This window comes from Echeneis naucrates, chromosome 18, assembly GCF_900963305.1.
Source record: "Echeneis naucrates chromosome 18, fEcheNa1.1, whole genome shotgun sequence".
NCBI lineage: Eukaryota > Metazoa > Chordata > Actinopteri > Carangiformes > Echeneidae > Echeneis > Echeneis naucrates.
The window spans coordinates 6,334,694-6,345,936 of record NC_042528.1 but is presented as its reverse complement, the minus strand read 5'-3'; the positions used below and the strand labels follow the sequence as shown (position 1 = coordinate 6,345,936).

General features: G+C 38.7%; 1 protein-coding gene across 2 annotated transcripts; it reads left to right on the top strand.

The window, feature by feature from the left end:
* Positions 1-5,129: 5,129 nt before the first annotated feature.
* On the top strand, positions 5,130-11,243 carry caap1 (caspase activity and apoptosis inhibitor 1). Of its 2 annotated transcripts, none has more exons than XM_029526484.1 (6): positions 5,130-5,300; positions 6,414-6,605; positions 7,354-7,438; positions 7,556-7,613; positions 7,726-7,793; positions 7,907-11,243. In XM_029526484.1, exons 1-6 carry the CDS (start codon positions 5,196-5,198, stop codon positions 8,395-8,397), a joined length of 999 nt encoding a protein of 332 aa, XP_029382344.1. In that variant the 5' UTR covers positions 5,130-5,195; the 3' UTR covers positions 8,398-11,243. The 2 variants fall into 2 exon arrangements, with proteins under 2 accessions (XP_029382344.1, XP_029382343.1); XM_029526483.1 differs by having other exon boundaries at positions 7,904-11,243.

Genomic DNA, 11,243 nt, shown 5'->3' with positions numbered 1-11,243 from the left:
CAAACTCGGCAACATGGGTGGAGGATGGCACCATGAAACAACAGTCTAACCAAAAATATAATTAGATATTGTGGTGAATAGTTTATTTTTCACTAAGTCTGTTCTCAGTCTGTTGGCTGAGCCACAGAGTTTAACAGCCCTGATCTACGGTTCTTTACACTTCACACTGAACTGAAGTGAAACAGCCGATGAAGACTATGCGATGCGGTTTAAGTCACCAGATGAAGTGAGCTAGTTCTAAGTTGAAATAGTTTTGTAAATTACTTTTTCTGTCATGCTCTTTTCATCTCTTTATAACCCCTCAACTTAATTTTGTTTTTCCTATATTGATTTATTGATTGCGGATAGGTACCAAGTCCAAGAAGGGTTCATTTAAAATGGATTGAACTACTCTGATTTTAAATGCTCTGCAGCTACTGTAACTGCAACTAGGAATTTAAACATTTAAAATGTTCGCAGGCAGAATCATCTGACAATATTTTCATCACGATCATCCCCTAAGCTCCTACTTATTTGTTTTATTGCAGCAAGGCAGCAAACTTGCTGCATACTAACACGTCTAATTCAGACCAGACTCAGACTGTAGTATAACACTATAACAGCATAAGCCAGAAGAAAACAGTAATGGTGTTTACCTGTTTCAAATCCCACCTGATTCAGATAACCTTCACTCAGCAGTGACTGTGCTTCTGAAGATGCAGCAGTGCCTCCAGACATCAATGCGATGCAATGAATAGATTCTTAATAGGCACCTCAAAGCTTTCATTAGTCAAGACAGCAACTGAGTACACACTGCATTGTTTTTGCAGTCCTCTAACAACCTGCCTAGCAGCAATGTGGAGAAAACTGCTGCTTAAGTCAGACCAGCTGATATATAAGTTAACAGCATGCTGAATGGGGGAAGCATGGCTGTTGTATTGCGAGCCAAAAGAAAAGCTATTTGTCTTTTAGTGATGTTAATGCTCTTTGCTGTAATAGTAGTTGTTTTTCAAGAAATGATTTAAAACTGTTGAATGTGACTATTCTTTCTAATTTTTAATACTTTCTTTTTCTGTAACTCTTTGCTTTCTTTGTCATGATGGCATGATAGTCATATGATTTGCAGCCATTTCATCATTTTAAAGCCACAAAGTCTCCCTCGTCGTCCCTGTAATACACAATACACACATCAGTTGAATTTGACCTGTGACTCTATCTCCTTGTCATTAGCATCCAATGAAATTAATGTCATAATGTTATCATAAATTATTAACGATATTAATTATTTTCTGAACTTATGAAGCATTGGAAATTTCGTTCAGTACAGCTGCACCCTGAGCAGGCCAATCATCGTTTCTCCACCTGCTCAATATTACAAGGTAGGAAATAGAGCAAGGTTATAAAAGGAAGGGAGATGGCTCAATATACAGGCTCTTATGAAAGGAAACCCAACTAAATTGTAGAGAGGAGGACTAATGAAGATAAAAGGCTATCCACTGGTAATGTTGGCAACTAATACATTAGTTAAATTTAATTAGTGGCAAGTGTCGGCCTGCTGCACAAAGCTCTGTAAGGAATAATTGAAGCGTATGAGGCAAACTGTTATCAGAGATGACAGCCGAAGATAATCACCAAAAGAAAATGAAGGGACAGTTTGGACAGTCATTAAAGTAGTCAGAACAAAGACCCGTACTCATTGAGGTTTCACATGGCATTGTTTACCTTTGCTGTGGAGCTGCTGTGCCCAGTGAAATGATGTTGTGGCACCTTTCTCCTCCTGAAGCTGAGAGATTTGTGCTCCTGTTATGAGGCTCGTTCTGAGAGGCCGAGAACTACTGATGAGATATATGCAGTAAGTTTACATTTGTTTCCAGCCACTGTGGGCGCAGGTACATCTTGTAGTATTTCAGAGCCTTTGGAAGAAGGTGAACAATCATATATCTGTTTTGATTGCATAATAGGATGGATACAAACCCACTATCCCAAACACTGTCCTTAATTCTAGTTTGGCCCAGCTTCATATCTGAGATAAAATCAGTCACCTAAACTACACTTTGGAAACACTATTCTGACCTTCCTGTGTTCTTTTCCATTGTCCATCATTTTGGGTGAATAATTGACAAAAACTAAAACTTTCAAGCACAGATTTACTGTATTCAGGGCTGAGCCTTAGTCTCAGTATGTGGAAATCAGGCAAGGTAGAAATACAAAGCTGCACTTTATCAGTCTTAGTTGGCAAAGAAGTTCACTTCAGCACTAAAACAAACCTCGGAATTGGTTGATTTATCAAGGACAGGTGTTGATGGGAGACTTGTCTACATATATTCATTACAAAGCTGAAAGACAGATGTACAAAGCAGACAGAAGTGCTGAAATAAGTGAATCTGATCACTGTGGCTTTGAATCGGCACTAGAAGAGGTTCACAAATGTGTGTAATCAAAGTTGAACTAAAATGTTTTTCTTGCTTTGGGAATAATAACTATTTTGACAGGCTTGTTTGAAAATGTCAATTTGTTTAATAAATCTTTAATGACAATGAAAAGTTTCTGGAGAGAGAGAATTGCTTTGATTATGCAAAAATTGCATTAATGTGCATGTAAACCTCCTCAGAAATCAATAACTAAAAACACTCTCAGCATTTTATTGTCTGTCCTATGTGCAGTGCAAAATTCCAAATAATTAAATGTTGAAAAGTTTGTTTTTTTCCTTTTAAATTGTCCACAAAACAAACACACACTCACCACCACAATAGATCGTACTTGGACTTTCACTTTTGTTGTTTTTCCTGCAACAGATAAACTGAATTTGTTTCCCATTTAGTTTTAGCTGTCTCATCCACTTACACTCTTGGCTCTTCTTCTTTGTTTGTTCTGAGGTCAGACCTTCTCATAAGCTTGTCCAGCTTTTTAATCTTACTTTCACTAATTGAACATACTCCCTGGTTCATCATTCTACATGCATTATGTGGCTAAACTAAATTAAATGAGAAAAATGGCAAAACACATTCATCTCACCGCTATACATCTCTTCATTAGCCAAATTTTTTCATTAGGTGACAGAGGGTTGGATCTGTAGCTAACAGATGATTGCACTCTTTCAGAGACAAAGTGAGATTCATCAAAACAACCTTTTCATGTGCTTATTTAAGAATATGGCAATGCGATATTGGGAGTTGTCTCACATCAGAAGGCATTATGTGAGAATTGGTTTGACTGTAGGCTTCACACACATGTATACAGAGTGTGAGTGTTTTTCTGATCCTTTCCATGGCTCCCTAATGCAATGTCCCCTTCAACAGCGCCAGCTCCATCATTGCCCTTTTAACGAGGTGATATCCAGACACATGGGAGCAGATGCTGCAAAGAAAACACACTGTGACGTGATTGTGATCGATGCGCACCTCCCACTATATCCGCTGCATAATTTGGCGGATGGCATCAGGATAACAACCTGCATTATGTGGAGACAGCTGTCGCCATGGTGCCCGGGCAGCCGTCGCATTGGCTCCTGCCTTGTTTCAGGCAGAGGCAGAGAAGCCAATTAGAGTGATTTACAGCTTGCTTGTGTCGTCACCGGCTTTGATACCTGTGTCTGGGAAAAGCTAAAGAATATGTGTGGCTACCTGGGTGGCAATCAGGAGGGTAAGCTGATGAGTGCAGCAGAGTTTTATATTGGTGGAATTTAAAATAATTCTACTCCACACAGGAGATCTTTGAAAGTTTATTCCAACTTGTCCTGTTCAGCGAATAAACTTTTCTAAAAGAGCACTGTGCTTTCACAGTACCATACATATGGTATTGTGATGCCATGATGCCATAGATTATGAGAAGAAAGCATGAATATGTGATATTGAAAAATGTATGTGCCTGAGAATATGTCTGTCCTCAGGAAAGATTTTCAATGTGTGGAGCTTTATGTATATTTAATTCAGTACAGTACAGTTTGTGTTTTGAGAATAATCTTATAGAGTTGTGTCAGATTTCATTAAAAACAAATGTGCAATTCTATAAAGCAACTGCTATTAAAATTTCATCTGCATTATTTTTAGTGTAGTCTGTCATAATTATGCTAGCCTGAACTCTAAAACAAATTTACATCACCAATGAGGACGCTGCTCTCTGATTTAAAAAATGAATGATGCAAATGAGCTGCAGCACCAGTTTTGAAGGTTTGAAGGCCTTTGCAATAATGAATCCAATGCAAAACATTTGATAAAATGACAAGGTGGAGGGAAACTGGGAGATGGCGAGACTTGTGTGAAATACAGGAAGGGGACTTGTGATTGACCGTCACCGGTAATCCAAGCAAGCTTTGAAGTGTAAAAAATGATGATGGGATACAGTTTGAATGTATTTCCAATTCCATCAACAGCTTAAGAGGTCACAGGAATGGCACCTCTCACTGCAAAAGAAAGGCTCAGTTAAAATACAGACGGCTTGTGCAGCTGTTCAATTAACAGAATATGATATAACATCAGACTGACAGGCTTTATTGCTGCAGCCAGAGGGTTACTTGTTAGGATATGAAAACATACAGGCTTCAGTCATCAGTTATGGACATATGCTTGTCATAAATAGCTTCCGCCCCCTCCTCCCTATTTTTCAAATGGGTGTAAAAGATGAAGCTGCAGCTAGTGTGAGCTAATTTTATATTCATTCTAGCATTTCATTATGACTATTTTTAAAACAAGACTCCACAGCCTTGTTAAACATGTAAACCACACAAGGAAAATAGGGATCTAGACCTTATCTGTATACACTGCACATTATTTGATATTTCCCTTTAATCTTTAACTAGGACCATTCACTTTAAACTGATATCTTACTTTGCACTGAGTCTGTATTATAACTCTTAAGTGTGTACATATTCAACCCCACATGCAAATCACAAACACCACCATTTACACTGACTACACTGTAGCTCTATAGCTGTTTGTTTTTTTTTTTGTTTTTTGTTTTTTTTTTTACCTTACTGTACTTAAGAAAATAAGTACAACGCGCTTTATTTCCATGTGAGAATTAAAGGCATTTAACGTTGATCCAGACTCTGATTGGCTGCATCCTCCGGTCCAGCAGGGGGCGGGAACAACTGTTTCATCGAATGAAGGCGGCATCGCTCGCCGATGACGTATTATTCCCGCGACGTTCGTTGTGTTTAAGCAGTTGAACAGCCGAGAGCAAGTTTGTGGCGAAGGGGCTCGTTTGCTGAAAAAAAAATGCTGAGGAAGAAGTCGAGTACCTCTGAAAAGAAACGGAAACACTCGCTGTCCGAGGAGCGGCACGACAGCAATAAACGAAGAAGTACGGAAACCAAGACGGAGGTGAGATAATCAAGCCATCAGCATCATCAGCCTGTTAGCATCTGTTGCTAACTCGGTTTATGTGCCAGCTGTTCTAATTGCCACGCGCTAATAGACTTTTATATCAGGGTGGCTGCCTTCTTCTTCGATGGTGTCTAACTGCCTCCAGTGTGTTAGGACAAATGGTTTGTTCGACTGTCTGTGTTGCTGTGCTGCAGACTCTAAAAACACGTTTGCTGTTTGATGCATTCATTCACACAGGTGCTGGTTTGACCCCATTGGCATTTTGGCAAATGTAATTTTTTCAATCATATCCGGTATAAATTCTTACTCATAAAAATATTAATAATTACACCTGAAAGAAGTGATGAAACTCTGAGCCCCCTGGACTTGCTCCCACCCAATCACGTTATCTTTAAACAAGTTGCCTGTGGTGGCATTCAGAAGAACACCCACCAGTTGTATGTCATATGGTAGTGTACAATGTGGACAATGCATCCCATCATGTAAAGTGGATGGTGTTTGTGTTGGTAAGCTGACTTCATTTGTCCAGTAGGTGGCGCTCTGAGTCAGACTCGGTATTGACACAAAACATGTTGCATGTGTACCAATCTTCATTTGCCTGTGTCATCTGGAACGACGTTGTTAATTTTGAAAGTAGCACTATCATGCCATTTTCAGGTGTGCCTTCCTGCAACAAATGAATTGTAACAATTTTCACCAGTCCTCACACACTGACCAAGTTTTGTGAGTTTTTGGACATGTTTCACCCTGAAATATCATCCCTTTGGAGACCAGGAATAATAATAAATATTGGGTACTGCTGAAAGATAGCCTTAATAAAATAAGAAAGAAATATTTGTTCAAGTTTTTAGATTATGCACAAATTTTACTATTAAGATGTGCAACCTTTATTTTTTATTTATTTATTTATTTTTTGTTTAGCTCTTTTTTTTCTCTCCTAAGTTCACCACAGTTGCATGCCAGTTTTTAGGATTCCTCATGAAAGTGGAAGACACTTAAATTAGAAACTATAAGACTGAGGTTTGGCTTGTTGTTACAGAGGATGAATGCAATACTTTAAGTAGACCTCTAAAGACTGTGCCTTAGTAACTTGGTGCTTTTCCAAAGCAGGACTTCAAGGATGAACTCGCTGACCCAGAGCTTGACAGGATTGGCAGTGACATTGAGGAGGGAGGACTAGACCTCAGCCTGCCATTTCAACCCATCACTGCTTATGTCAAAGATAAGCAGGAGATGCTCGAACAATGTTTTCGTGTGCTCGGGGAGAAGAAACTTCAAAAGATGCTGCCTGATGAAATCAAGGTGATTTGTGAGCATTTGTACTGCTGAATATATAGAGAAAACAGCAGGTTGTAAATGCCAGATTTACTGGCATTGAATCAGTGTTCTATGAAAGCTTTGTCATTTTTATTAAACACACACCTTTTTCATTAATCAACAATGTACTAAGAATTTTTCAAACTGGATTTGTCAATTAAAAGATTTGTTGCCGACAATGACCGGCCTGGCATGTAGGCCACCATCATTTGAACTGAATTTGTGGACTTATGGGTTTGCTGGTTTCCTTCACTGGCTCATGTGGTTATTTAAACTAATGTGTTGACATGTGACCGTGTTTGCATGTTTTTCACCTGAACAATATTCATAATTTGATGGAAGCGATTGTTCTTTTGTTGTTGTTGTTGTTGTGGTTGTTGTTCTTTTTTTATTGTGGGTGAACATAATCATATTATGTTATTTTTCATTTCCATGGAGCTTGCCGAAAGTCGCCGTTGCCGTTCATATTTCACTTTTCTTTAAATTGTCGCCTACAGTTCATAACGTTACCGGCATTCCATCTGCCATTTTACACATTGAGTAATTCCTTGCTAAGAGGATTTAGCTATGGAACTGTACAGTGCAATAGAGTTGTTATAAATTTGAATGAAAAGGTGAAAACAAATGCATCATGAAAACAAAGCGAGAAATAAGGACATAGATTTTTGCGTTTTGCTCTGGAGACAAGCAAAGCAACTTCAAAGATGCCATTTAAACACAATATTCTTCACAGGACTATAGTTTAGAGGAAATCAAAAAGCTGTGTTTGGAGCAACTGCAACCAATATCGGAGAAACATCTTTTCCAGATATTAGCAGGTGAGTCTTTAGGCCAGATTGGTACATTTTCATTGCCTCTTTTTCAAATGTATTAAATTACAAATTTAATTAAAGCAATACAATACAGAAAGTAAAGCACTTATTTATTTTGTCCAGGGGAAGACCTATCATCTGGAAATGGAGATGAAAGCTTAAAAGAAATGTTGGAAAGCCAGTGAGTGAACAGTGTTCTAACTTGTGCAGGGTGCGATTTCAGACTGAAAGAAGTGTAGAGTATTACTATGTTCTGTTTGTTTTTAATTAGTTATCTTGTTTTCTCCATCAAGGCAAGACAATAATGTGGACTCTACATCTTGCCTCAAAGAAGTGGCAAAAACTGAGGACCCTAAGCAAGGTAATTAATACGTAATGCACACATAGCAGACCATTCCTTTAGGCATCCTAGCACAGACTTCAAAGACAGAAAATCGCTATAAAATGACCTTCATGTCTTTTCCTTTACAGAAGGTGGTGGCTCAAGCGAAGAGAGTGATGTCCTCAGCATAAATGCAGACACTTACGACAGTGACATAGAAGGACCCAAAGAAGAGCAGACTGTAAAAGCTGTGGACAGGCCAGTGAAAACGGAGGACAGCAATAGGGAGTTGGTTAACCCAGCTGTAAACCTTGACCCTGCACATCCAGAGCCTCCCACAGTCTCAGTGGAACCAGTGGAAGCAAAGAAAGACATTCAGAGCGACATCGACAGGAGCGTGAGTGAGATTTTAGCGTTATCAACTTCCAGTAAAAAGGAAGCTAAAGAACAGAGTGCACTGCCTCACTCTGCAGACACCAGTTTATCTGTTCAAGACGGACCCCTCTCAAGTCATGCACCTGCTGCCTCTCAGCCATCCATTCAACAGCTGGAGCTCCTGGAGTTGGAAATGAGGGCGAGGGCTATTAAGGCCCTGATGAAGGCAAATGATGGGAAAAAGCCTTCTGTGGCGAAAAATATTTAATATTGTTTATTGTTATGATTTTTATGCTTGAATTGTTTTATGCACACTTTAAAACACTCAGTTTACAGCCGGTGAGTTGCGTTTTGTTTTTAAAATTTTACATCATAGCTTAAATTTCTTAGTTGCACCATTCAGACCATTTTATATTATTAGTTCATATTGGAATGATACTGCATACTTTTAATGCAGAATTAAACACATTTCCAAGTCCTATTTTGCTCTACCTCTGCTCTGTCTCTTCTTCTCTTCTTCTCTGTCTCTGGAAAATGTTCAAGAAAAGACATCAAATGTAGTTTTTGCCCTGAGCACTAGATGGCAATATTACTCTGCTGCAATAAACCCAAGAGGCGAGCAAGAAGTGATTTATTTGACTCCATTACAGTAAAAATAGTCACGAGCAGCATGAAAGTCAAGTTTTCCTAGTAATGATGTTACTTAATAATTCATTTATTCACTTGGGGCAAAAATTGGTTTTGCAGTGGCAGAAACTCTCATTGGGTCGGTGTTAGAGGATGTGATCTTATCAGAGCGATGTTATTTCCTATGGAGGTTCAGCTTTTCAAGCCAAAGCAGGTAGCAGCAGTGTTGCGCTGTCATTTACACACTTGCAGTATTTCTTTATTGAACACCTGTTTGACTTGTCAGGCTGAAGCAAGCACAGTATTACCTGCAGTCTCTTTCATATTTTCATCTTCTAAAGGCTCTGTCTAGATTACTTTAAAATGGATGTATTTGGCAGAGGAAACCTTACAAAGTACAGAAAAATCCCAAACTGAAATGGATCTAAAATAATTACACCAGCTGCCCTCACTTATACATCTGCCAGTTTAATTCAGTAGAATAATGCTGAAATAAATTTTTGTACCCTGCACCTCTTTGCAGCAGCTCCAACTAAGAGCATCCTCTCACCTAATATTGTGTTTTTGCTGGATTTTATTCTGAAGGTGCTTTGTTCCAGTATAAACTGTAAGGTTGCTGTGTGTGTGCAATTACATGCAGATACAGAACAAAACGGCTTTCTAGCCCAAAGGAGACAATGAAACGTATGATAAGAAGCCAGTTGCCTCTTGGGTATTTGCATTTCAAACGGTTATTGAATGGTTGAAAAGAAGGTGGGGAGGGTTAAATGCATCTTTCTTTATGCATTTTTGTGCAGGTATCTTTGTACTCATTGATGATTTAAAGAGGTAAATGTCCACTTTACTAAAAAGGGATGCAACCATTCAAAAGTCCTTGTGGTCTCTGTGATTAGCAAGTATTTATCTTTGTAATTTTGCTGCTGTAGAATGCCAATTATTATTATGAGCGGATAAAAGGCTTTTTAAGCAGACCTCGGAATGAGTGGGCTGGAGATTGGATTGATGGAGGTGAGATGAAACTTGTTGAAGGAGTACTTTTCGAATTCAAATGAACCCTGTTAAAAATATTGTGTGTGACGCTTCCATGAATAGTGCGATTATCAGAGTCAGAAACAAGGTTGTGCAAAAAGTTCTTGTGCGTCGGTTTACCGGTTTAATGGACACACTCGTCATTTTCCTTAGTGTTGTGAAGCTGCTGCTTTAGAAACTCATTGAAATACTATAGTCCTCTAAACTGATTTTACAACAGTTTATACTTAAACCACGAATGCTTAAAGACATTTGGGTTCTGCTTAAGAAGAAACATTGACCATAAAGTACGAACACCTCATGTGCTTGATGCTCTTGATCTAATATGCCGCTTACAGTGTGTGTGTAGGAATTAGCTGGTTGGATAAAGAAATTGATGTTGGCTCATATGAAAATTGTATCCTGTCAGTTATACCAAAAGTCATTTTTTCTCTGGAGTTCATAAAAAGTGAAGAGGAAGGGAATGTGCACAGAGTTGCCTGTTGAACACACACACAGTAAAGAGTCCTCTGACCTTCAGTGGCCCTTTAGGCAAAGAGTGAAACATTGAACCATCTGAATGCCCAAATCTGCAAATGGAGACCATTTTATGTTGTGGCTGTACGAAAATAGATATGAGAATCTGACTTTGGCTCTGCTGGCCAAACCTTTTGGTCCATTTCATTCACACACCAGAATTGATGTGGTCCTCCGATGCTGTCACTCCTTCAACATTAATTCCTGACAAAACATGTGGAACAAGACCCAGTTCTTGTTGCACAGTATAAGCATGATTTACAAAGAAAAAGTCATAAAACTCTCTGAATTATCTGAGCGTTTTAATAAAAGTAATAAAAATGAAAGTAGCTTGACGCCAAAGATGTGTTTAAGTAAATAACTCTTTAATGTTGTAGCTGATGAGGTTGAGCAAATGCCTGCTACTTATTACACGGTTTGAAATTTAATCAGTAGTAGTAGACAATATTTGATAAAGATTTTTTATTTATTTATTTGATTTGATTTTTTTTTAAGTGTATGATCTTCGGGCACGCACAGCCATTATCTACCTACGTGCATAGAGAGTAATGACTTTTGTGCTTGATTAACATTTCCCTCACGCTGTTGCTGTTAATTTGTACACATTGGGGTAGGGCATCTTCCCCAATTATCATTCTTAGTGCATGGAGTTTGGTGAAATCACACAGTAATTGCCAGTGTAACTCCACCTCGGTCACACCTGACTCGAGGTATTATCAGACTTGGTGGTTTTAAACAACCATGTGGGTGTGCACAGCTTATAATGTGTAAAGGTAGTGCAGTAAAAGTACAAAGTCGTATGGAAATCCTTCGATATATTGAAACAATTCTGCTTGACTGTTTCAATAAATGCGTCTCACTGTTGTTTTCTAAAAGCACAGCTACATCTGTGGATACATCTGGACTAATAAATGACTGCCTGCTGAGACGGCTGGACATAGT

What these genes read in the sequence shown, in the direction of transcription:
- caap1 (XM_029526483.1), top strand. Translation starts at nt 5,196, where the DNA reads ATGCTGAGGAAGAAGTCGAGTACCTCTGAAAAGAAACGGAAACACTCG. An exon ending in GTACGGAAACCAAGACGGAG is followed by an intron (nt 5,301 to 6,413) that starts GTGAGATAATCA and finishes TTTCCAAAGCAG; the next exon opens with GACTTCAAGGATGAACTCGC. An exon ending in AACTGAGGACCCTAAGCAAG is followed by an intron (nt 7,794 to 7,903) that starts GTAATTAATACG and finishes TTTCCTTTACAG; the next exon opens with AAGGTGGTGGCTCAAGCGAA.